Source organism: Argiope bruennichi, chromosome 6 (assembly GCF_947563725.1).
Source record: "Argiope bruennichi chromosome 6, qqArgBrue1.1, whole genome shotgun sequence".
Classification (NCBI taxonomy): domain Eukaryota; kingdom Metazoa; phylum Arthropoda; class Arachnida; order Araneae; family Araneidae; genus Argiope; species Argiope bruennichi.
This window is the reverse complement of record NC_079156.1, coordinates 126,434,196-126,461,249: the sequence shown is the minus strand read 5'-3', so window position 1 is coordinate 126,461,249 and position 27,054 is coordinate 126,434,196. Positions and strand designations below refer to the sequence as shown.

Here is a 27,054-nt window from a genome sequence, read left to right as displayed (position 1 = left end):
ATTAATAAGGGTTCTTTCCGTGTGCTTCCTCACATATTAAAATTGTTTAAATTCGGCTAAGAATGTAAAATAATTCCATACAAGATTAAAAGAATTATTTCGGTAGTTTACAAGTTGATTTCACTTATGCGCGCTCCTCTGATGGAAATTACAATTGCTGCTGGTCGTGAAAGCTTTTCCACAAAATGGACACTTGTAAGGTTTTTCTCCAGTGTGGGTACGAGCATGTGCTTTAAGAGTACCCTTTCGAGCGAAAGCTTCATTACAAACATCACATACAAAAGGCTTTTCGCCAGTGTGAGTCCTATCATGATTCTTAAGATTACACTTTCGAGCAAAACCTTTATTGCAGACGTAGCACACGAAAGGTCTCTCACCGGTATGGGTTCGATGATGTCTGTCGCGATCTGTTTTCTGAGTAAATTCTTTTCCGCATACATCACATGCATAAGGCGTTTTGCCCGTGTGGGTTATGTAATGTAGGTTGAGACCTGATTTTTGAGAGAACTCCTTCTTGCATATATCGCGCTTCTCGCTAGTGCGTGTTCGATAATTCGTTTTAGGAGTATCTTTCTTACAAGAGCTCTTAGGAAATTTCTTCTTACCAGAACAGAATCCGGAAGGACCAGCCACAGCATTGTCATCCTCCTTGGTAGAGATAGGTTCCTTCAAGTCGGTACTCCTTTTCTTCTTATTATTGTGACCTTGTGAATGCATTTCAGGTGAAATATTTTTATGATTTACACACTCTGAGACATTCTTCAAAATCAAATTTTCATTTCCAGAAATACTTTTACTTTCTGAATGACCTGTTTTGACGACACATTCTAGAGATTCAATAAAATTTATTTTATCGTAATTCAAAGTTTGCCATTTGCTATTTTCAAGAAACGGTTCTTCATCAGTTGTTGCATAGAGCAGGTCTGATACACCTGATGCACTTTGATTTTGTATTTGAAAAACACTTGATCCGGCTGAAACTGTTGTTTTTTCATAAGCGCCACGATGGACGATTTCAGGTCTATGAGCAGATTCAATGTTTTCTGAAGAAGCTGTAAAAGATGTGATTTCTTTGCCTTGCACTTCCGTCGCCTGAGCATCTGAAATGGGATTAAAATAAGAAATATCACAAGGATCACTTAGTTGTGCCTTGACGGAGCACTCTGCAGAATTCCTGTACTTGTTTACTTTTGGAGGAAGCGGCTTAAATTCTTCATTATGTTGATACAGCGATAAATTAATCAGCTCAGATTCTTTATTTTCCTTTTGCTGGAAAGACTGACTTAAATACAAAGAATTCTCATTCGAATTTTCCGTACATTTGTCTTTAGCTTCTTCATTATCTTCATCTGAATTTCCTGTCGTTGGCAGTGAATACACGTTGTCATCATTCTTATAAAATACGCAAGGATTATGCTCACCGTAAGTCAGTACTCTGCGACAAATTTGGCAAAAGTATCGAGCCATTAATTTCCAACAAAAATAAAATTCCGACGTATCAAATTTTTTTAAATAATTCTTAAATAGGTAAAAAACGTAGATTTTCTTTTCTTCTACAGTTTAATGCTGTAAACGTTCTTGATGAGATTTACATTTGGTACTTATGGTTATAGTTAAAGTATATTGATGATGTCATAACGATGTATAAATTATGAATAGTAATAGTAAAGTATAACGATGAATGAATTATGAATGTTTCATTTATTAAATAACGTGCTAGAGCCCTTTGCCCTAAATTCAAATATCCAAAGTCTAATATTTAAAATCCACATTCGCTTCATGTGTTTATTTGTGATATCCTTATCTTAATCTGGGTAGCAACTGAATTAAAACAAAAATAAAGATTATGATCTAGAATGCCTATTACCCTCGCAGAGAAAGCATAGAAACCTAGAAAAAGGAAGATTGTTTATAACCTGAATTCCACGATTGATTCGAAGTTATTACTTTGAGTGTATATTGATCTTTCATTTCAACAATCAAAACTCCTGTCCGGCAAAATATATCTGTCTATGAAAAAAGGTATTATAAAAAAAAAAGGCATGAATCAGATTTTAAAATAGAAATATACTGTCTATAAAAGGAAAATTTACCTTAAACGAACTTTTACCACAAACTTTTCTATGATTTTTTCCCTCTTAATGTACTCTCAAATAGGAAAACATTTAAAATTCCACGACATTCTGTTAATTGATACGTTAATAACATTTTTTATAATAAAATCAATTTAGTTTTTTCTTTTTCTTTCTCATAATTATTGCAAAAGATTTGGTTTGTATTTATTTGTGTGAACAAAGATACAATCGAATGCATTTTCATATTCATTTGCTTGTAACTTGTAATTCTGTTATGATATTATATATAAAAGACTGTTTTAGAAGGGAAAGAATAATATCAGTAAAATGAAATTCGAACTTTTTTTATTTCTTTAATCTTATTATTTTTGATCGATTAATATTTTCTATTTCAAAGCTTTTTCTATTCCATGCATACTTTAAATGCTCATTAAGGGTCAACTCAAGTTCTTGCCTCTTTATTAGACCGTAATCATAAATTAGGATTTCCTTTCAAAATAGACCTCACTTTTGTTTAAAGTCTGATATTATTGCATGAAAGTTTAAACATCAAGCCTATTCAGATTTTGTCCTTTGTTAAGAATTTTAATTTTAAATTTCTTAAATTAAATGAATTCGGCATTTAAAAGAGCGCATAAATCCATGATGGCGGGAAATTTTGATTTTCTACAATCTTATCTAGAAGTGGATCAATATTCAGCATGTTAAATATTATATAGCATAAAAGAGAAATAACAATGTAAAGTATGGAAAGATAGGACGCTGTTAGATGAAATTATTGCGATAATTAGTTCATTTTCTAATGTCAAACCAAATTTAATTTACAGCATGAAAATGATGAGATGTTATTAATAGCAAAAATGTGTGCATGTGTGATGTAATATTTTTTTTAAAATCTGAATCCTCCCGTTAGTTAAGATTTTAAAATATAATTATACATGTATATTAAATAAAAGCTTACATTTTATTAAAATTATTTTCTATGAATGCAATCACTCAAATGCACTAATAGCAATGAAATGGTTTGAAATTCAATGAGATTCTGTTAAAAAAAACTATTTATCAAAATTTTTTAGAGATTAAATGAGGATTTTTTGTTTATTTCGTCACTCCATAAACGAAAAGAAGCGATTCGGTTTCCTATTTATTTTCTGCTGATAAAAAAAAAATTTCAATGTATTTTTATGATTATTTACTTCTAAGTTATATTTCAGTAATCAGATTGTGTCTGAAGAATTATTTTCGAATGGGACTGAGAAGCAATACAACATCAGTAAAATAAAATCCGGAAACATATCTTTCAATTCTTTTATCTTGAACAGTTTGATAGTTTCTATTTCAAATATTTCACGAGCAAAAATATTGTTGCTGATTAACAGTTCACGTCTTTTGACCATTGTCCGAAATTAAAAGATCCAGAAGATTAATTAGAAGTACTGAAGATAGATTTTTGCTGAAAGAATATTTAATTTCTTATAAATAAGGTAGTGAATATTCTTATATAATTGCCATTTTTTTTCTGAAAAACAAAAATGATGCAACATATTTTCAAGAAAAGGATATCCGGTATTCATTGCATGAGAAAAAAAATCATAATTTTAATTGCATTTTAACTCTAGTTCCAAGGTTTCAAAACAATCGCAACTTATATGGATTAACACCTTTTGAGTTTCACAAATGCTAGGAAATATAATGAGACAAATTCAGTGATCAAGTCACAAACTCAATAACAAGTAATAATCTTCTGTTGTGTTCAAATACTCTTCAAAAACCGCACAGTATTGTTCAGTTGAAGACGCCATTCATTGCAAGCAACATGGATATAAACTAATGACAGTCTCGTGGAACTTTAAACGTGAATTTAATATTGAATATAGAATCAGATTCTATAACAGGAAATCTTTATACGTACACGAAACTACTGCATAGTTTCTAATAATTAAAAATCCTGGTTTGGAATCTTTGGAAATTTTATTCACTACTTGTAGGAGGAGAAAGAGTCATTCAAATGTCTAACATTAAGTTCCCATCCAAACAAGAAGAAAAAATGCACATTATAAAAATGTGTGAATCATGTTTGTAGCAAATTATTTCGTATGGGAGAAAATGAAGCAGGTTTTATTCCTTTTGTGATCAATATTGAATACTGTTTTTTTTTATGTTTTTCTTCCATTCAGTTTCAAATTGAATGCTTCCTTTTTGTAAGAAATTTGATATTTTTGTTTTTCTTCTTCCGCAATTTGTTTTTCATCATGGAATAATGTATTTCAAATCCATGCACCATTAGGCCCCCCACAATCACCATCGGCTTTCAGAAAAGAAAAGAAATAATTTTTCATTCTCCTCATTTATTTATTTACAATTTTTTGCCGATTATTTTCTTTTACCATTTCCACCAGGGTGCATAGGTCATTTAACCTTTTGCACTCGTAAAAGTAATTCGAGGCTTAATTATTCATTTAATACAAAGACTTGTTTCTTGCTCCGAAAAATAATTATATGTAATTGTTTTTAGTCAAATTTTTCCTTTTACTAATTTGCATCTTCTTATTATTCTGCATGTATTTTTCATAATGAAGATCAAATAATAAATAAAACGTCAAAATGCTGAGCCGTTTTGAATGGTAAGTGAGAGTCAATATCTGATTGTAAAGGGTTAAAGTCTCAGAAACTAATTTCAACCTCATATCATTTCCAGTTCGTGTCAAAATGCATCTGAATGCAGACTAATCTTCAAATGGAGTCTTCTGTACAGATAAATAAGATACTAACATTGGTCAGTACTCATTTTTCAAAATTCAATTTATCATTGAAAAGAAATAAGAACTGCGAATAAATTGTGTAAATGGTGGTCCGTGCATAAAGTAAATTTTAGAAACAAATACAGAGCTTCAATAAATGGGTAAGAAATTTTTTATTTGCTTTAAAATTTCAACGATCGGAAGAAATAAACTGTGCAATAATATCCTTGACCAATTCCTGAGATGAGAAGAGGATGCATGCAGTGTCGCAATTTATGATTAGGTTTATTTACTGCTCATAAGTTCATTTCAATGAAATGAATATTTACATGGCATTCCTAAAATGTGGATTTCATAGTTTTCAATATGCATTCGAATCAGTTAGGGAAACAGAACATCAAAATTGAATACAATCTCGAAACTAAAGGCAGGGTGTTGAAAAGAAAAGAAAAGGAACGACGTCCTTCCGACCAATGTTACGTAACATTGCGCCTTTAGTTATATGTAAACGGCGATGTCAGTTCTTATTTCTGAGCAGATGTTTTAATTTCGAAACATAATTTTCATTTTTAAAGGTATTAAATTTTTTTTCTACAATTCATTTAGTTTTAATCGAGTGAAAATATATCATAGGAGCAAACGAATTTGATAATTGCAGTAATATGCATGAAATTGAATATTACAGGAAGATACATTTATGTGTACTTCGATTTGCATTAATCTGATTTCATCAAAAGTAGAATTACAAACTCCTCTCCCATAGCATAAAGAGCAAACTTTACTGTAATGTCTGAAACATCTCAAGAATGGAAGTTAGCTTACTACGCAAGTACCAAGAAAAGACGATTTCAATAAGAATATAAAGGTATCTTCAGTTTAAAATTTTAGAACCGCTATTGATAGTACTATCGCCATGCGATTATTTCAATTTTTTAATTAATACCATCTCTCCTGATTTCAAATTACAAAATCTGTCATCTTTCGAATTCGATTCAGAACAAAACAACCCAAATGGATTTTTCCCATAGAATCACAATTATTTTCTTCATTTGCTGCTGCAATAATAGTTTTTATAACAGATATTTCTTGATATATTTTCCACAACTATTAAAGGGACTTCTCTGATTTCCTCATTAACTTTTGTATGCCATTTTAAAATTCGAAAAGACTGGCATTATGAATCTTACCATGCATTATTACGTAATGTGACAAATATATGAGCCCATATCCATTTTGCTATAAATTTTGAATGCCGTATATTTCGTCAAACCAATTAAATAAAAAAAAACTCAACTGTTTGGTGTGATTAAGAAATACTTCCATAATTTCAACAATGAGCATTCTTACATACACTTGAAAGGAAAAAAAATGATATATTTAGATAAATCCAAAATTTCTTGTAAAGCCAAAATTCTTGATTCCAAATTTTTTTGTCTTGTGGAAAGTAAAAACTGTCTGGATTATGTGGCTTTACAATTTTTTTTAAGTTATCCAATCAGCTTCGCCAGATATTATATTCCTTTGATCTATATTTGTTTAATGCCTCTAATCTATTGGATATCATTGCTCTTACTCTATAGGAGATACACACATTATCCGCAATGTCTTCTTTCATCCATAAATTCAGCTTCTTTTTCATCACACCTGAGCATACATTATCCCTGAAATCTAGGAAAATATTGGTGACCAGACACCAGTTAGGGATTTCTCCTGATAATCCGTGTGTTTGTCCATTATAAAATTCCTCTTTCAGCTTATTAATGCTATCTTCATCTTCACTTTCGATAATATCAGTTTCTGTATAGCGAACAAGATTCTTAACAAATTTCCTTCTAACAATGCATACAAATTTATCATTATTATTAGTAGAGACCACATTAATCGATGAAAATAAAAACTGGCATTGAAATAACAATATTTTTTATAGAAAATGACCACGAAAATTTCTTGAAAAGGAGAAAAAAATATTGGAATTTTATAAAAACATTGGAATCTTTTGCATAATATAAAATTATTTTTCAGAAGCATTCTTAAAGTGCATTAAATATCAATTATAAATTAAAATTTTAAGTATTTAAGAAAGGAATATTTTGCAACATTTGTCATTTATAGGAAAAAGAGATTTTTCAGTTTTCATTATACCTTTGCTGATGGAAAAATTCCATGAAATGCTTGGAAATAATGTAAATACTTGGTATTATCTATAGTAATGTATGCAAGGTGTTTCAAAACTCATAGGCAACAATTTAGGGGATGAAAGAAAACATCTAAACAAGCAGTTTTCACCATACAATGCATGGGCGGAGAGCAAGCTGTAATGGAGAGCATAAAGTGCGAAATTTCTTACACAACGTCATTTCTACTTAGGATTTCAGAAGGTATGGCGACGTACAGTAATCAGGAAAAGGCGGACATGCATTTGATGTATGGTCTGACGAATGGGAATACTTTGGAAGCCACAAGACTGTACAGGTAGAATTTCCCGAGACGACACGTTGGAAGGATTGGATTTTTTTTAATTCAAACAATTAATATTTCCCAATTTAATACTTGATGTAATAACATACGTCCGCGTGTGAATATAAAGTGCAACTAACAAAGAGTTAAGATAAAAACAAAATTCAATAATGTTTCAATAAATTCTTTTACAGTAAGATGCAACAGAATTTTGACGGTATTACAATAATCATTTCATTCAATATATGGCTTTGGTATGACTGTTTCTTTAATTTTCATTTAATTGTGTTTAATACTTGCAAATTACATTTAGACTGTGCTAACGCGACTTGCAGGTTTCTTACTCCATTGCTTCACATTACGATTCACTAGGATAAGCATCAAGCCTGCGTATCAAATTTCAAGAAGTACAATAGGATGCAATCGCTTTTTTTATACTTTTTGTTTTGTTTGAGTCTAAGTAAACCAAAAAGTTCTACTTGAGAGGTTGATATGTTTGCCTCATATCTTTCTCATTCTTTCTACTAATAACAAAAAAACATGTGTGTATAAGAAATATGCATATTCACATTTTTCCCACTTGTGCTCTCACTGTATCTAAATTTTTCATTATTCATATGAATTATTTTAATAGATCCATTGCTTAAATGTATGCCAAGCAGGATTACAGATAAATTGTAATAACATCTCCACATGTGATTTTGAGGGATTAAAAAACAGACAGTATTTTACCATAAAAAGGACCTGTGATGATATGTATATCACGCTATTTCCTGATTATTATAAAGCGTTTCTGTAATTTAGTTATTTTTATAAAATAGAAATTCTCTTTCATAGAAAACCTCATTTGGATGAACTTAAATTAGTCCTCTTCTTATATAAATTAGAAATGTCATTGGAGAAACAATTTGCATGCATTGCATGTAGTATCAGAATTCTATTGTTTTCTTCAAATGATAACATAATTGATTACATTTCGATATATATTTAACTTGAATAATTATTGATAACTCGGTGTCAGAGGTAATTTTTGTCTCACCATCGCCCTAATTTTTTTTTCAAGTATATACACCCTAACACGCAGTAATAAACACTTTACACCAGTTTTACTCCATCCATCTAAGTGAAAATCTTGCTATAATTCGTCGCAAACTTAAAATACCACACACTCGAAGAATCTCGTAATGAACACACAATTATCAAACCATATAAAAATGGAATGATAGAAATTAGGACGGTTTGCATATTCCATCTTTCAGTCTTCGCAATGCCGATTCTGGCAGGTTTTCGCATAAACGATTGTTTAGGGAGGATACAACCCCATTCAGTGGTAGAGAGAATTTTAGAAAGATTTTTTTTGTTATATATTTACTGTAAGATGATGACATGGATAATTAGATAGTAATCCTGTATGGCCTATAAGAGACTGTTATAGGTTCCATTTAATGCAATTTTAGGAAATTGCTCAGGTTTATTGTTGGACATCACCCATTTCTTTTTTCAATTTATTCTTTGTAAATCTGCTTTCGTTTTAATCCTTTTTGCTTTTTAATGAATTCTTGTTTGTTTCATTGATTCTTGAGTTTTTCTTTTGTCGAATCTAAATGTAACACTAGAAAAAGTCCAGAGAATGTCGTAAATCTAGGATGTTGGAAACCTAGAAAAAAAAATCAATGCTAATATTTATAATTTTAAATCTAATGAGTTTTTTTTCACAGATTTCATTAAGACGTTCATACTATAATTGGTATGTGTAATTTGGATGCACATATTTTCATTTACATATTCTACATATTTGCATGACATATTTTCTACTCTCTCTTTCTGTCAATGAGGGGTTTCCCTAATTAAATAGAATCAACGGACAGAAATGAAATGACATCAGTGGTAACCAAATTTCTAATATATTAGTAACGTAATAACTGATTATTTAGTTTCAAATTATTAATATTATTTTAGCTTTATTCTCTTATTATTCAATGCAGTAACGATTACATTATGGAATCTCTGTCTCATGTGATGGTTTAGTGTTCGCTGAATGTGTCCATGAAATGTAGAAAAGAATATATATATATGTCGAATTAAACCCGTCCTAAGGCATGCGCAAAAGAGCGGATGGTTTTTAAACCCAGTTGTCAAACAATACTCGTTATTTGATGATATTTTAAATTGAATCACTGTTCTATATTATCTGAAGTAAAATTTAGCTAATGATTAAAAGAATAAACTAGATAAAAATTATACAAGTTATAATCAATTTTTATTATTTATAAAAATAATATGCTTAAAAATTATAGATTGTTCTATTATTACTTCCATGTTTTATACTACATTATTTCACATTGCGACTCACTAAAACTAAATCTGCCCATGCATAAGGATGCTAGAGATACACTAGGATCCACTTTTCTTTTTAGTCTCCAGGACGCGGTGGCTTGGTGGTAAGGTCACAGCTTCAAAACCGCGGGGTTTCAGGTTTCCAGATCCTATTTCAGCGAAGAACCGTCGTGTTAGCGGATCTGGTGCTCGTTAAATCCGGTGGAGGCAAACGGCCTTCCGCTGGTGTGTTGTGGAAGTTAGGAGAGAGGACGTGCCAGCTCAGGTGTCGGTCTCGTCATCTGACCTTGGTACAAAATTACAAGAACCGTTCTAAAACTGCCTATTGCTTTAAAACGGTGACTTAATGGAGCTAAATTAAACTACTTTTTGGTTGCCCCTTTTAGTTTTTCCTCCGTCTCTAAGCCAAAAGATCCCCAATACTTCCCAAAATACTTAACTTAACACTTAACACCTCTCCATGCCCCTGCGACTATAATCTTAACGATTATTTAAACAGTTGGGTGGACATGGAGAGTGAGAGTTGCAGATGGCTAAGCTAATGATGTGGAGGTAATGGTGATTGGGCTGATGATGTGAAGCTGATGTTGGCAGAGTTGTAGTTGGCTGGGTTAAAGATTTTTAAGCTGCAGTGGGTTGCATTGGAGTAGGTGAGCTGAATTCGGTTAGACTGGCTTCCCAAAATACTTCCTTTCCTTGTTGGACCCCTTGGAAGAAGCACTGTCTAGCTCCGAATGATGATCTTACATTAAACTCGTGAAAAGGAAATTCCTCCCGAATTCATACTGTTATTAGATGTTAGTCCTTTTTGCTCTGTGACATACGAAATAAGGAAAGAGAAAATATTTTAACTGTCAATAATTCTATCTCGAGATTTTGAAGGATTTTCATATTTCAAACCTTTCAGAAACAGAAAAAAAAGGATTTAAATTACGACTGTCTGGCTCACTTTTTGTGAAAACGATAACTCAAAAAATGCTTTAAATTAGAAGAACGGAATAAGGTACGTGGCCTGCAAAACATTTTTAAGACTTGTGTTTGACGTAAGTTTGTCTGTCTGCTTTTTGGAGGGCGAGAGATAGATGAAGAAAATTTAGTATACTGTTTTAGCATCTAACTTGCAGATTTGGAAATAATTTATTCAGTTAGTCATCTGATAGTCTTCCTGCATGTATCCATATAAAAACGATTAATCAAAAACGCAACAATTTAGATAAATGAAATTTAGCACACGTTTTTGTGATCAAACTTATAACTATGTGTCAAATTTTGGTTTTAATCGTTTGAAAAAAAAGTGCTTTTAATATGATTATATGTTTTTCTTCTATATTGTAATGAAACAGAAGAAAAATAGAGAAATTAGCATTAAAAAAATTAAAACAACATAGCAAATTCCTTATCTCATTAACAAAATCATATTTCATTTCAAAATATGTATTTATCTATTAAAATATAGCTAAAGAAAATACGGATTAACCATCTACATATACACCAAGGGACATATTCTGATTAATAGTAGAATTAAGATTTTTCAGAAAAAATGATCAATATATCATGTCGATGCCTTCTAATCTAAATGCGTTCTAGAATTATGATTTTAAGAAGATATTTTTTTTCCAACTCATTTGATTTAAGAACTAAGATAAATCAAGACTACATTTTATAATACTGAAGTGAAGGCTAATTAGCGATTTTATATACAGGATATTACATGAGAATCAAAGAACGGTGTTTGAATTCAGGAGAAACGGTTCTAGAGCGTTCTTTATGAAAAGAATTAAAGCATAATTTATTAATCGATTGAGCCATTTTAACCATAAGAAAGGCCACAAATGGTATAACATCAACAAAAACGCCTGAAGCAATAAACTGCTGCAAGGAACAAAATTCTTCAGAGCTTCACATCGAAAGATATTTTTTCATATCAGCTAAAGATATTTTTTCATTCATTTTTTCATATCATCAAAGATATTTTATCATATCATCAAAGATATTTTTTCATATCTCATCATTTTTTTTTTTTTCATATCAAAGATATTTTTTCCTGCTGTAGAACTGAAGAACTCATTCGTGGTGCTGATAAGAAGACATCAGTTGACACTGGATCAGTCTATAAGCAAAAGAAATGTGGATGAAAAATTTGAGATAATAAAGAATGTGAAATGTTTCTTGAGGAATGTAAGTCACAATCCTTTAATAACGATAAAGATTTGCTAATGGATTCTTAAAAATTTTATTAAAAACAATCTTCTAGAAGGCAAATATTTTTTTGAGCAAAGAATTCATTCGTGAATTCTGATTATTCACTCGGAAATAACGAATCGAAAAATGGCACTATCGAAACTTCAAAAGATCTGAAAAACGAGCATATTTCATCTGAGGAGACTTCGGAAGATTCCAGTTACTGCGACGATAGGACTACCAACTAGAAAGAACCTATCTGTTCTATGAAAGATGACACTGCGGTAGCAAGAAATTCAGAAATACGCCCGTATAATAAAAGATTTGTTTGCGATATTTGTTCTAAAGAGTTTAAATGGGAAAGTTGGTTTGAAAATCACTATCGAAAACACATTGGCGAATAACTATTCCAGTTCAAAATATGTAAAGCCTTATTTACTCAAAAATCAGTTTTAAAGAGACATTACAGAATTCACAATAACGAAAAACCCTTTACGTGTTATGTCTGTGAAAAAAACTTTGTTCAAAGTAATAATCTCACAAGACATTTCCGCACTAACATTGGAGAAAAACGTTATAAATGTCCAGCATGTTAAAAGAATTTCTCGGACAGTAGCGATTGCAAAAGGCATCACAGGAGAAATCATAAGTGAAATCAACCAGGAAATTAAAGAAATGGAATTTTTACACTAGTATGAAACTACTTTTTTTTAATCGAATTAAATAAATTTTAATTTTAAAATGACCGCAAGAATTTTAAAATTTTGTGAAGTATATTCTTCTCATATCAAAATTACAATGTGTTTACATGTTATTTGATGACGGATTGACGAAAACTGAATGTTTTCAAAACAAATATATCATACATTATAATACTTGTTACTGTTTTTCTAGGTAATATACGAGGTATATGCACAAAGTAAGTTGCATTTGGTTATATAAAAAATGTGTGTACAGATACCGAAACAAATTTATTCTACAAAAATCTACAACTGTTAAACTACTTTTCTAAATAGCTTCCAAAATTTTGTAGGCACTTTTCATACTGTGGCACAAGTTTTTGTATTCCTTCTTCACAGAAGGTTGCCGCCTGTGTTTTCAACCATGTAGTAACATGTTCTTTCAGCTCGGCCTCATCGTTAAAGTGTTGAGCACCAAAGAAAGATTTTAGGTGTAGGAAGAGATGAAAGTCGCTAGGAGCGAGGTCCGGGCTCTACGGATACGGATGTATGGAATGTACTGGAACATGTACGGATGATCAAACACGTCCCAGTCAAATTTCTGTAGGAGTTGTTTTGTCACGTTCGGAGTGTGAGGTCGGGCATTATCGTGGAAAGAAACAACGCCTTTTGTCATTAATCCTAGGCGCTTGTTCTGTATTGCGCAGCGCAATTTCTTAATGGTCTCGCAGTAAAAATGTGCATTGATTGATTGGCCTCGTGGTAAGAAATCAATCAGTAAAATGCCTTTTCTGTCCCAAAAAATGGTGCACATGACTTTTCTAGGTACCAAGGTTTGCTTAGGCTTAATTTTCGTGGGGGAGGAAATGTGCCTCCATTCCATTGATTCCCGTTTACTTTCAGGGGTGTCGTAAGATACCCAAGTTTCATCCTCCGTGACTATCCTCGCCGTCTTCATTGTAGCGTGTCAAAAACTTAAGTGCACTGTCCATTCGTTGTTCTTTGTGTTGTTCAGTTAGAATTTTGGGTACCCAACGTGAGAAAAGTTTTCGAAATTTCAGTTTTTCAGTAACAATTTCATGAATTAGTAATCGTGAGATTTGCGGAAATTCCATAGGAAGAGCACTAATTGTAAATTTACGGTTTTGCTGAAGCTTCTCTTCAATTGCGTGGACCAGTTCATCAGTTACCAAAGACGGGCGTCCACTTGATTTTCATCCTGCACTTGATCACGTCATTGAACTGTCTGACCCATCTTCCATACATTGAATCACTCATAGCATTTTTCCGTAAACCTCGCAGATTTGCCGATAAATTTCACATGGTTTAACTCTCTTTGCATTTATAAAACGAATCACAGATCTGATTTCATAAGCGGAGGCATTAATTAAGGCAGACATTATAAAGAAGCACTACAAAGAACACGTCAGTTACAGCGATCCGAAAATGGCGTACATTTCTTCTCCTTGAGTCAGAGTAACTGCTGCGCATGCTCGGAACTGTGATCGCAGGCTGCCGCTGATAGAAATAGAAACGGAACTTACTTTGTGGATATATATATATATATATATATATATATATATATATATATATATATATATATATATATATATATATATATATATATATATATATATTAATTTGATGTTTAATAACAAATGATATTTCTATTCCAAAGGGAAAACTCTGAGCCAGTTAAGAATTTGTTTCTACTATAATTGCGAATTTCTCAAAGGAATCTGTTCTTATTATAAGGAAATCAGAGTTGTATAGGATGAATTTAATGTGTTTTGTGAAAGCTTTAATAAATATTTTCATATTACACATATAAGTGCAATGTCTGTGTGTGTGTGTGTGTGTGTGTGTGTGTGTGTGTGTGTGTGTGTGTGTGTGTGTGTGTGTGTGTGTGTGTGTGTGTGTGTGTGTGTGTGTGTGTGTGTGTGTGTGTGTGTGTGTGTGTGTGTGTGTGTGTGTGTGTGTGTGTGTGTGTGTGTGTGTGTGTGTGTGTGTGTGTTTTCACTTTTTAAGAAAAACTTTGAGATCGTTTTCTTAAAAGGGAACATATTGGAAAATATTTAATTTGAAAGATGAGAATATTTCATCAGGGTGGTGTGCTTAAAATATATATTAGAATTTGGGGCAAAGAAAAAATAAGCAATAATCTTAGCATTATTCGCTTTTATAAATTCCTAAAAATATTACTGCACAAAAATGATTTTTTCAATATCACTAAAGTCAATGCATTGTCTTTTCAATGTCAACAGACTTTTTCGTTTTTTTTTAAATTTTAATAAATTCTTAAATAAATATTTTAAGCATATTTTACAGCAATATATTTCATTTGAGAATTGAAATGCAAATCTTTTTTATTTTTGCCAATAACACTTTATTATAATTTATTCTTCGTTTTATTAATGATCAAGAAAAGATATGCCACTTATTATAATGTATTATTTTGAATAGTTTTTATCATAAAGTAACAATTTAATGAAATATAATTTTTTTTTCAAATTATGGTATAACTTCAAATAGAGTAGTGATTGATCGAATTTTTTTACAATATGACCGTTTTTAATTCATGCTCTCATGTGATATAATTGGATGTGTAAATATTTAGACAGAAAACCTGGAATGTAACATGAAGCAATGAACAAAAGGGTGTAATATGGTAATATTAATTACATGTAAAACAAAATTTTTGATTAATAAAATATTTGGCTTTTAAAGTCATCTAGACAAAGTTGCAAAAAGTACTAAATTGATTTTTTTTCACTATCAATTGCAGCAGACCAATTGGATGCGGAGCTTTCCTAATAACACATAAATCTAAAAATTGTGCTGAAAGAAATTGTATTTTTCTGGATTTATTATCAAATGACGTATATTGGTATCAGAAATGAAAAGCATATTTTTTCTCATTTTGTGATTAAAAATTAAAGAGTGTACAAATGGAAATAAAGTTTTAGTCTTATAAAAGCGAAATTGGCATTAAGATGAGGAATAGTTTCTGTTTTGAGTTAATTTGTTTAATCAAAGTTTTTGTGGGATTTTTTTCCGTGAGATTTACTTTTATTGTTTTGAAGTGCAGAAAATGAAACTAGCTGCTTTAATTTTTAAATCTTTGATCTGTACCATTATTTTAATTATTAACCAACTCTCTCCAGACGTACACAAAGTTAAGCTGGATTTTTTAAATTTTATTTTAGAGTAAAAGTGCGTTTAACTAAACCCTTCTCAATCCACTTATTTTATTATTTACTACATCCGTCAAGAAAATGTAGAGCCCTCAAACCTAATTCATAATTTTAATCAATTTTTGTTGTAAAGCTCAAGAACAAAATATATCTGTTTTGGTTAGCAGCTGTTTTGAACATATTCTACATATATAGATTGTTTGAGTCATATAAGCAAATATTGCTTTTAGTTTCCATTACATAACTGGAAAAAACGTTTCAGGGAGATAAGATTATATAAGATTTTAAAGTTGATTCTCAAAACTTGTGAAAAGAAATATTATCTTGAGAGTTATCCAGTTTTAAGAAAAGACAATCTAATTTTTTTTTTTCAAATTTCAAATTTGTAATTTTTAATTTAATTCTTGATGTAATAGAATCCATTGGAATATTATAAATTGCTACTAATACAAAGCTCCAATAAATTCAAATTCTAGTAAGATGCACCATGCACGCAAATGGAATGTGAACGGCATGAAAAAAGAATTATTGTTTTTGTATGCCTATTCTTCGTATCACTGTTGCCTTCACCCTTCTTTAATTTTGATTATTTCAATCGAAATCTACAAAATAGATTCTCCATTGTCATATTTCTCTGGATTCAATGTCAAGTGGATATTTCATGCTATGATATGCATATTATGTTTATAAACACGAAACCTGCTTTCTGTTTAAAGGACTTCTACACTGCTTTGTGAGAGGGACCTTTGTTAGTTACCGTTAATGTAATTGGCAAAAATCCTATGATCTGAGAATACAGAATGAAATACATTCATTCACTTAAACCCACAACTAGTTTATGTACCATTGTCCTTGCACTAGAAGTTGATGTTAAATTGACTCGCCTCCATACAGGACACACCATAATCTCCATTTCAGTGAAAGGTTATCAATATGATCCACTTGTCATATTGATTTTAGTGTTCACATATTTTGATTGAATGCCTTGATTTTAATATTCGTTGTCGTCACTTTTTCTTCTCATTGCCTCTTAACATGCAAGACTTAGTAGATGAAAAATGCCATCCAAATTTTTAAAAATGTTCATAATTGTTCGTTCTTTTACATGTGTCTAACACATTATACTATTGTTCACTATTTGTGAATCAGCATTTAAAGAAGTTTTGTTTCCTTTCCCTCTTATTCTTTTTATTTTTAAATTTTACCTAAATATTTTGTAGTCTGGTAAGAGATTACACCATATGAATGAAGCAGTATGCCAAACAATGATTCTTTAGTCAGTAAACTTAACAATAATAACTCCTACTAACATTCTTTGACGATCAGATCGTTCATCTGTATTAATACTAAAGAAATTTAATTAAATATTTTGTCTAATGTGGTTTCAATGGCTTTCTCAGTAGAATATTTTTAATCTTCAAATTTTTAGACCCTTAATATGCTTTATTTTTACACTGTTCTGCTTATTTATCTGTGTTCCAAATACATCCTTTCTTGTGATCCAAATACATCACAAGAAAGAACGGTGGTATTAAAAATTAATGCATTTAAAGAATTTTCACTTTTGCATGATTTGGAAGAAAACTCTAATTGTAAATTTAAAAAAAAAGACTCAACAATTGTAATATTATTTTACACTGAAATCAGTCAATATGAAAAATATATCGGATCATATTGATATCTTGGCCACAAACGATGCAGAAAATGTCAAAATGAAGTGTTAATAAAGACAATAAAAACAATCTGAGTTTCACTCAACAATGGAAGACATCTCTCTAAAATAATATTGAAAGTATTTTTTTTTAATTTTTTAAAAATAAAAAGAATTATATATTTAAAGACTGTATAGTTCAAAGGATGATGCTTAAAATTTTGTGGTGGTGTAAAAATTATTTTTGACTTTTGGAAATTAGACGCAAAATTTCAATTAATTCTTAATAAAAATTCAAATTAAGGTTTTAAAGAAAACCTGTTCCGAGATGAAACTTCTCAATATTTAAAAAGTACATTCGCTAATTTCAGAGTTCTAGCTCCACAGTCTAGCACTGTAAACCCCAGCAAAGAACACACACAGATTAAACTCTATTATTAGCAAAGATTTCTCAAATTAATGAAAAAAAAATTGTTCATCAATATAATGAATCTATTTTTTTCATTTGAAAGAACCACAAAGAATGCCTAAAAGGGGAAAAATATCACAGACATTAGACTCTGTTACTAAGTATGAATATATTTATTGTTGCATTTAATAACTACATTAACTATCTTTTGTAAACCTCATTTTTTATAAATAAAGAAATTAATTCTATGTCAAAATCACCATTAATATTAAAAATAGATTTTACATTTTTTATAAATTTTTCAATTGTAAAAAATACAAATAGTATTATTAATTAAATATCAAGTTAAAAAAAAACTATTGCAAACACCAAATTGCAGTCGATTATTAGAGTTATTAATCTTCAAGTAAATGTGTTCTTTTAATCCGTTATATTCTATACTGTTGACAACACTTATTTGGTATTCAAATGTCCTAAGAAACAGGGGGGGGGGGAAAGTGACTATCATTGTATTTGAAAATATATAATTTTAAATTAAAGACAGAAGAAGAAATCCCCTTTTTGAAAGAAAAATGAACATATATTGTTGGTATTAACTATTAGAATATGTACTAGGATAAAGCCTATGAAATGTAGAAATAAAATTAAAAACCTTTAACATGAGATATAAATCCGTTTCAACTAAAAATACGTTTTCATCGTCAATTGTGATTTAAAAATATTTTATATTGTGATATCAGGAATACACTTCGCGAAGTAGTGAAATTCACAGAATAATTTAAAAAATGAAGGGATTTTGAATTATAATTTTTTCAATTCTATAAAGAATCTAAATCAATTCCATACAAGATTAAAAGAGTTATTTCCGTAATTTCCTGCTTGATTTCATCCATTCTTTCTAATGTGATGCCTATTACAAACGCTGCTGCTAGTGAAAATCTTTTCATAAGATGAGCATTTATGAGGTTTTTACCCAAAGTGAGTCCAGATGTGTATTGTAATGTCTTGATCTAGACTGATCAAATAACGAAGCAGAATTTCCAGACAATTCTTTATTTTACAGCCCTATATATATAAAAGAACAACTTGTTCTAATCTTGGTTCAATAAATAGTTATTTACACCTGTAGTAGGAGACACAACAGTCGAAGTCAAAGGTTTATCTTGCAACTCAGTTCTCCACCAATACGGAGAAACAACACCACAGATAACTAACAAGTTGTTAGTCAACACGACCACTTCAGGGGTAGTTCTCGGACTCCGAACTTCGTTTCTTCTCCTCTCAATAAAAAAAAAAATCTCCGCACTATATTTTGGCTACAATCTCCGTCTTTTAATTTACATTGATCATTTGAGCTCTCCTTCGGCCAATCGGGGTTCAGCAATATGCTCCCTCAGCGGTGCCAGTCGGTCGTAGGAAGGTCCATTTAGTGATGCAACTTTCATAACTGATTATTCTGGAACACGTAGTTATCATAGTTCTTTCACAGTGAGAAACACTTAGAATCCAGATGTTTGGACATCCCTTTCTCTTTGAAGGTACTATCAATACCTCTTGGACGAGGAATTTCCCCTTGTGGTCTTTCACTGCAGTCGCTAATGAATAGATGCGAAACCACCCAGTGAAAAATCCACCATCTGGATATCTCGAGAAGTTTGGTAATTAACAGCGACGACACAGCTGGCTGTAAATGTCCTATCAGTACTGGGAAATGGGGAATGTTACAGTATCTTAAGAGTAGAGTCATAAGCAAAAGCTTTTTACATACGTATCATGAAAAGAGCTTTTCACCCTTGTGAGTCTGATAATGTTTGTCGAAGTTTATTTTCTGTGAAAATTCTTTTCTGCATATATCACGCACAAATTGCTCTCTCTTCAGTGTGTATTCTCTAATGCCTACCGCGAACTAGTTTCTGAGAGAATTGTTTACAGCATGTGTCGCAAGCGAAAGGTTAGTCTATAGGATATAGTATTTGGTCTATAGTTATGAGTTTTCCTCTTGAATTCCTAAGGACATAATGGCATGGAATTTCTTCTTGCGAGGATGTATTCCGGAAGATACAGCCATAACATTGTCTGTCATCTTACTTGGAAGAGAATGGTACTTTCACATTGGTAATTATTTTCACGTTCTTTCTGTGAATCTGAGAGAGCATTTGAAGTGAAATATTTTCATCCATTACATTCCCTGATACATGGATCATGCCATTTCTTAGTTCCGTACTTCCTAGTTTGAGATTAGGATTCACAATCATATTCACAGTTCCAGAAGTGTTATTATTTGAAGTAGAGTTTCGAACTACAGATTCTACAGAGTCCAAAAAAATATGTTTAGAGTTTTCCAAAGATTTCCATTTGCTTTTTTCAAGGATCGTTTTACAGTCATCCCCAGATTGAATAAAATCGGATACACCTGATTTTCTTTGTTTCTGCTCGTCAACACCATTTGATCTGGTGACAACCTGCTGTGTTATCTTATAAATATGGTGAAAATCATTTTCAAATTTGCAATTATATTTAACATTTTCTGGAGAAGCAGTAAAAGATGCGTTTTTTGCCTTCGGGCTTCACTCACGTGAATTTCTGAAAGGGAATTAAAATATGAATTGTCATAAGGATTCATTTGTTATGCATTGATGGAGGTCTTCTTTGAAAATGACCTACTCCCTTTTATCACAAAGGAAGGCAAAATTGAAACAATTTCATTGTTTGGAAAGAGCGGTAAATTCAAGAACTCAGATTTTTTTCTTTCATTTGATCGAGTAGCTTGACATAAATATCGGGAATCATTATTAGAAATTTTCGTTGATTTCTGTTTTCCTTCACCGTGTTTTTTATCGGATTATTCTGGCTCTGATAGGTAATACACATTGGTGTTACCTATGATTGGAAATACACAATGTTTTATCTATGATAGGTAATACAGGATTCTTACAACAGAAGCAAGGATGATTCTCATCGTAAATCACTATTTTATTACAAAGCTGACACAAATATCGATCCATGAATTTTAAATTTAAATGAAAATTCCGACATCAAAATTTTAAAATAAATTGTTATTTGAGAGCAGAAACTGAATTTTGTATTCCTCCAGTCATTTATATGTTGTAGAGGTAGTGATCACTTTTCAATTTTGTAGCTCTTGCTATATTTAAAGTGTGCGCAAGTCGATAAATAAACTACAAATGCATTGTTTCTTTAATAACGTGCAAGAGCCCTGTTCAAAATTCAAAAGTAAAAATCTTAAATTCAAAAAATCCGATATTTAATATTTAAAATCTGCATTCGCTTTATGTAAATGTTTGTGGAATCATTTGATTTATCTTAATCTGCATACCAAATGAGTTATAAAAAATAAAGATTATGATCTAGAGCACAGAGTAGCTTAGAAACATGGAAAATTGGAGTTATTTAACCTGAGTTCTGGAAATTGATTCGAATTTATTTGAGTGTATTTTGATCTTTTATTTCAACAAACAAAAATCCTACAAGATTTAAAAGTTATTGTGCATGAAAGAAGATATTATAAAAGAAGGTGAAAAAATATAATTATAAAAGAGAAGGACACACGTATATAAAATAATGCTTCTCCTCTCGCCACATTTTATTCAAAATAATTTTCTAAGACTTTTTTTTTCTCTAAAATAAAAAATATGAAATATTTGAAATTCAATGAGATTCTGTAAAAATAATTTCATTAATATTTTTATAAGAAAATCTGTTTTGGAGTTATTTATTTCTGCTACCCATAACCTTTAAAGAAAACGATTTCTGTTCTTTTCTTTTTTTGGTAGATAAAAAAAATAAGATTATGATTATTTACTTCTAAACTCTATTTCAATAATCAGATGTGGAATGAACGGTTGTTTTGGAATACAACTATGAATAAATATCAATAAATAAAATGAATAAATAATGAATGACTATGAATAAATAAAATATCAGTGACACAAAATACGGAAACATATTTTTTCCTGGGCCCTTTCTTATTTAAAAGAATGGTTTTTCACATTTGGTATCTTTCACGTGATATTTAAATGTTTATTGAAGTGCAGATGTCGTCATTCGAGCATTACAATAAATGAAGTGGTGTATTCAAATTTGAACTAATGTTCGTTTCAAGTTGGTTGATGTAGCTGTTTTCTCCTATGATGCCAGATGTAATTACTGCTGTTTGTGAAAGTATCTTCATAAACTGGCCATTTACAAGGCCTTTCTCCTGTGTGTGTCTTGACATGTACCATAAGATTGTAATGTTGACAATAATTCTTGTTAAACACATCACACAGAAAAGGCTTATACCCCTCTCATGACCGATGATGATGGACCAAATCTGCTTCCGGAACAAATTCTTTTTCTCGCATATAGCACAAGAAAGGGCTACACGCCAATGTCTATTCTGTGAGGCTTGAAGTGACTTATTTTTGAGAACATTTCTCTTTACTGCACATTCACTGCACACAATTGGCTTTCCACCAAATTGTATTGTACCAAATTGTATTTGTATGATTGTCAAAACCTATTTTTCCACTGAATTGTTTACCACAATAATAACATGTTAATTCTGCTTTTATGTTACGCATTTTGGAAAGTACTACAAAATTTACATTATGTAATGTAACTAGAAGTGAGGTAAGTAGAATTAATTAAAATCGCAATCTTATCCTCATCCTTACTTTGAACCATTGAGTTTACACTAGATAAAACTACTAGCACTCCTGATATTTGCATCAATCCCCCCCCCCAACCTGAGAGACACCTCAGAATTGAGGGTGAGAAACCTGGTAGTAGGTTCTCGTCACCTTTGTGGGTGAACGAAAAATTATGGTTCTGCACCTCCCATCGATGACGGGACATACTTCCTTAGGGAAGTGTTGTATCGTGGCCAGTAATGACCCTTACAACTCAACCACAATTCCTATTGCTGTAGTGGCAGTCCGGTTATTCAATTTTTTTATCCGTGAGCCTTCGGGAGAGTCGAGGAATCAGTGTTATGTTTTGATACTTACATCAGATCGTCTGCTAGTCCTCCTGACACTTTGATCATTTTCATTAACTGGTTCCTTATTGTCTGCTGAGAAAACAAAATGCGCAACTAAAATCGCAACTAAAAAAAAATTATTTAAAAATATTCGTTGTATTGTACACTAAGGAACTCATAAAAAGCATTTTATATATATTAAAAGACTGTCGTTTGGTCTCTTTAAGCAACATTTCACAATCATCCAAGCATTTTCTTTAGATCGATCTTCATTCGTTCAAAAATATAGAATAGAATCTAAATTGAAATTACCAGGATTATTCATTAATTTTGAATTAGTACTGATTCTTCTGAACAGAGAGGAGAATATAAGTAATTTTTTTGTGCAAATTTCAAGGGTGAATCTTGCCGCAGATCAATATTCCATCGCATGACCGACATAGAAATCAGGCTGTTAATTTTTCGTATAATCAAAAATATTCAGTAAATATTAATAAAAAGAAATCAAGGTTTCAATTGATTCCAGCAGTATAAGAACATAGTCGCAATGTTTTGATTAATTATAAAAATTAAAATTTTTTATACATTTAAATTATATTTAATGAATGAATATTAAAAACGTGCTAGAACATCTACCTTAATTTTAAGATTGTTATCATATTCTAATATAATTTTCAACATCTAATGTTTAAAACGAGCCTTCAATTTGTGTAATTTTCTGCAAAGCTTTTTAAATTTTCCTTAATTTGCAAAAGAAGTACAAAAAGTAATTGTTAAAAAAATTATATTAAATAAATAGATTTTGTTTAGAAAACACTTGATACGAAATATCCTTGATCGAAATTTCTTCGTTTTGAATCTGTCTTTTTAATCCATTTCAATAATTAATTAAAAAAAGTCTTAATAGAAGACTTTTTCCTTTTTTCTATTTCTTTATATAACAAGATGTAAAAAATAGAAGCTTATCTCTGAAATATCGAAAAAAAAAAAAAAAAAACGGAAAATATTTTTGCCTATTTAAAAACATATATTCTGTGCTTTATAAACAATCGTAAGTTCAACTGAAAAAATATGAAATAGTTCAAATTAATGCTAATCAATTTTTATATCAGATTTTATTTAAAGATCACCTTATTCCCTTCTAGAGTTTGATTCGAAGGAATGTTGAAAAAATATCTAATCAATTCAAGGAGATAAATTTTAAGGTCAAATGATTCTGCCAGTATATCGAAGAAACTATAAAAATTCAAATATATTTCTTTATTAAAAACGCACGCACACATTTCATGCATATCTTCATGCATCATATATATGAAATTAACACCAAGGTTTAATGCAATTTAGTTGAATTAACAATGACACAGAAAAGAAAACCTCTGAAAAGACAATTTCAAATTTACTCGGACTCTGTTCAAAAATTAAATAATAAAATAATTTTATAATTTTATCAAATTACAATGTATTATTAATTACAGCCAAAATCATAATCTAAAAAGTAAATACACATTTTTTATATGCCGACCAAAAAATTTCCAACAAATCATTGTTGCTTTTAACATTCATCAGTTTTTTTAAAAACCAGATTGCTCACAAATGCATTGGTCTGATAACAGGAATCATGTATCTTTAGCTTATACTTGAAGATTTCGTTTCCTTGGATTCAATTTATCACTAACACGTTGCTATATCAAGCTGGTTGAAATTCAAGCGATGCTTAAAAAACTTTCAAGTTGAACACATAAAGACCAGTGAATTCATTCCCAGGAAAATGATTCGAATATATAGAATTAGTTAGCTTTGAGAGGAAATGAATAAAAATCAAATACCCCGGCACATCAACACAAAACAATTGTCTTTGAAACTAGATGAAATTATATTAAGAGATAGGGCAGCAGTATTAAAAATGGGTACAATTTTAGGTGCCGCATGATTCGAAACAAAACTTTTAATTATAATTACAAAAAAAAAATCTTCAAAAATTTTTATAAAAGAATACCTTACATTAAAAAAACAACAACACGCAAAATCCGCCGAATCATAATAATTTGAACATTAGCAATAGAAAAATACAAGATAAAAAGTTAAGAAAAATGAAAATAATCAGATTTTCACTTCAACAATGAAACATATTAATGAAAAATAAGTTTAAACATGTTTGTTTAATGTGTTAAAAATAGAAAATACAATGACGCGTCTAAAACTTATCATTGAAATGATTATGCTTCGAATTTTGGTATGTTTAAAAATAATTTTTTTCATTGGAAATTTATTGTCTAAATGAAGTGTGTTTTAAAATTAATTTAATTGCTACCAAACATTTAAAAAAACCGGGTGGTCCTCCAAATTCCCCACATTGAAAATGTACAGTAGACAAATATGCAAATTTTGCAATTCCTGCATGTGCCAACTCACATGTTTATCTTAAGTACTAAAAGGCATTACTCAAATAATTGGAAAAAAAAACTGTTATTGAATTTATTTATTTCATAGAAAATGACTCCAAAGAATTTCTTAGAAAGAAAAACAATATATCACAGAGATATTTATATCTTAGGTATAATATAAAAATATTTATTAACTTTTTACAAAAATGCATTAAATATCTCTTGTAGAGAACGATTTTCAAGATATGAAGAAAGGTACTCCTTGCGTAATTCGTCATTAATATTAAAAATAGATTTTTGTTTTATCAATATTTTCCAATTGCAGCAAAAATTATTCATTAAGAAAACATCAAATTAAAAAAAGTGTTGCTTACATTAATTTATCGATTATTACAATTATTTACCGCACACAAGTAATTTTTTCAGTTAAAATATCGTTTTACGTATCATTATTTAAAACCAATACTAAGTTTGCATTAAATTGTTTTCCGAAATACTCTGAAAAACTATAAATGAAACGGTAGATACCATTAAATTTGGAAATATTTAATATTGAGCGAAAATCAAAACCAAAATAATTTTATTTGAAGAGAGGATAAAAATGCATTTTTAATATAAATGATTTAAAATTTTTATTAGGATTTTAAAAATATAATCAATATTAATACACTCAGATATAAATGCATTTGAACTGAAAATATATTTTCATTGTCAATTATTAGTAAAATACAATAAGCTTATGGGTTCTGTATCAGGAAATATACTTCGTCAAAGTAATAAAATTTATACAGTAAATTTAAAAATAAAATTGTAACAACTTTCACTTAAAATTCCTTAAATTTCGATAAGGAGTGTAAAATAATTATTTCTGTAATTTGTTGATTACTTTCACTCGAGCTTTCTTCCGTCAGGCTTTTAACAATCGCTGCTGTGCGCGAATGCCATTTCACAATCTGGACATTTATAAGGTATTTCTCCCGTGTGCGTCCTCGCATGTTAAAATTATTTCAATTCGGCTAAGAAGGTAAAATAGTTCCACACAAGAAAAAAAGAATTATTTTGGTAGTTTACAAGTTGATTTCACTTATGAGCGCTCCTCTTATGTCTATTACAATAGCTGCTGGTCGTGAAAGCTTTTCCACAAAATGGACACTTGTAAGGCTTGTCTCTAGTATGGGTACGAGCATGTCTTTTAAAATTACTCTTTTGAGCGAAAGCTTCATTAGAAACTTCACATACAAAAGGCTTTTCGCCAGTGTGAGTCCTAACATGATTCTTAAGATGACCCTTTTGAGCGAAAGCTTCATTACAAACATCACATGCAAAAGGCTTTTCTCCAGTGTGCATCTTTAAATGTGTAATAAGATTACCCTTATGAGCAAAACCTTTATTGCAGACGTAGCACACGAAAGGTCTCTCACCGGTATGGGATCGATGATGTCTGTCGCGACCTGTTTTCTGAGTAAATTCTTTTCCGCATACATCACATGCATAAGGCGTTTTGCCGTGTGGGTTATGTAATGTAGGTTGAGACCTGATTTTTGAGAGAACTGCTTCTTGCATATATCGCGCTTCTCGCTAGTGCGTGTTCGATAATTCGTTTTAGGAGTATCTTTCTTACAAGAGTTCTTAGGAAATTTCTTCTTACCAGAACAGAATCCGGAAGGACCAGCTACAGCATTGTCATCCTCCTTGGTAGAGATAGGTTCATTCAAGTCGGTACTCCTTTTCTTCTTATTGTTGTGACCTTGAGAATGCATTTCAGGTGAAATATTTTTATGATTGACACTCTCTGAGACATTCCTCAAAATCAAATTTTCATTTCCAGAAATACTTTTACTTCCTGAATGACCTGTTTTGACGACACATTCTAGAGAATCAATAAAAAATTTTTTACCGTAATTCAAAGTTTGCCATTTGCTATTTTCAAGAGACGTTTTATATTCTTCATCAGTTGTTGCATA

At 30.6% G+C, this 27,054-nt stretch overlaps 1 protein-coding gene across 1 annotated transcript; it reads right to left on the bottom strand.

Moving 5' to 3' along the window:
• LOC129971994 (zinc finger protein 614-like) lies at positions 1–27,054 on the bottom strand. Its single transcript, XM_056085973.1, has 4 exons — positions 26,203–27,054; positions 22,735–22,796; positions 12,838–13,004; positions 1–1,435 (listed from the first exon to the last, which is right to left on the bottom strand). Exons 1-4 carry the CDS (start codon positions 26,651–26,653, stop codon positions 121–123), a joined length of 1,995 nt encoding a protein of 664 aa, XP_055941948.1. The 5' UTR covers positions 26,654–27,054; the 3' UTR covers positions 1–120.

What these genes read in the sequence shown, in the direction of transcription:
- LOC129971994 (XM_056085973.1), bottom strand. Translation starts at nt 26,653, where the DNA reads ATGCAAGAAGCAGTTCTCTCAAAAATCAGGTCTCAACCTACATTACAT. An exon ending in GGACTAGCAGACGATCTGAT is followed by an intron (nt 13,005 to 22,734) that starts GTAAGTATCAAA and finishes CCGTATCCGTAG; the next exon opens with AGCCCGGACCTCGCTCCTAG. An exon ending in ATACAAAAACTTGTGCCACA is followed by an intron (nt 1,436 to 12,837) that starts GTATGAAAAGTG and finishes AATTTGTCGCAG; the next exon opens with AGTACTGACTTACGGTGAGC.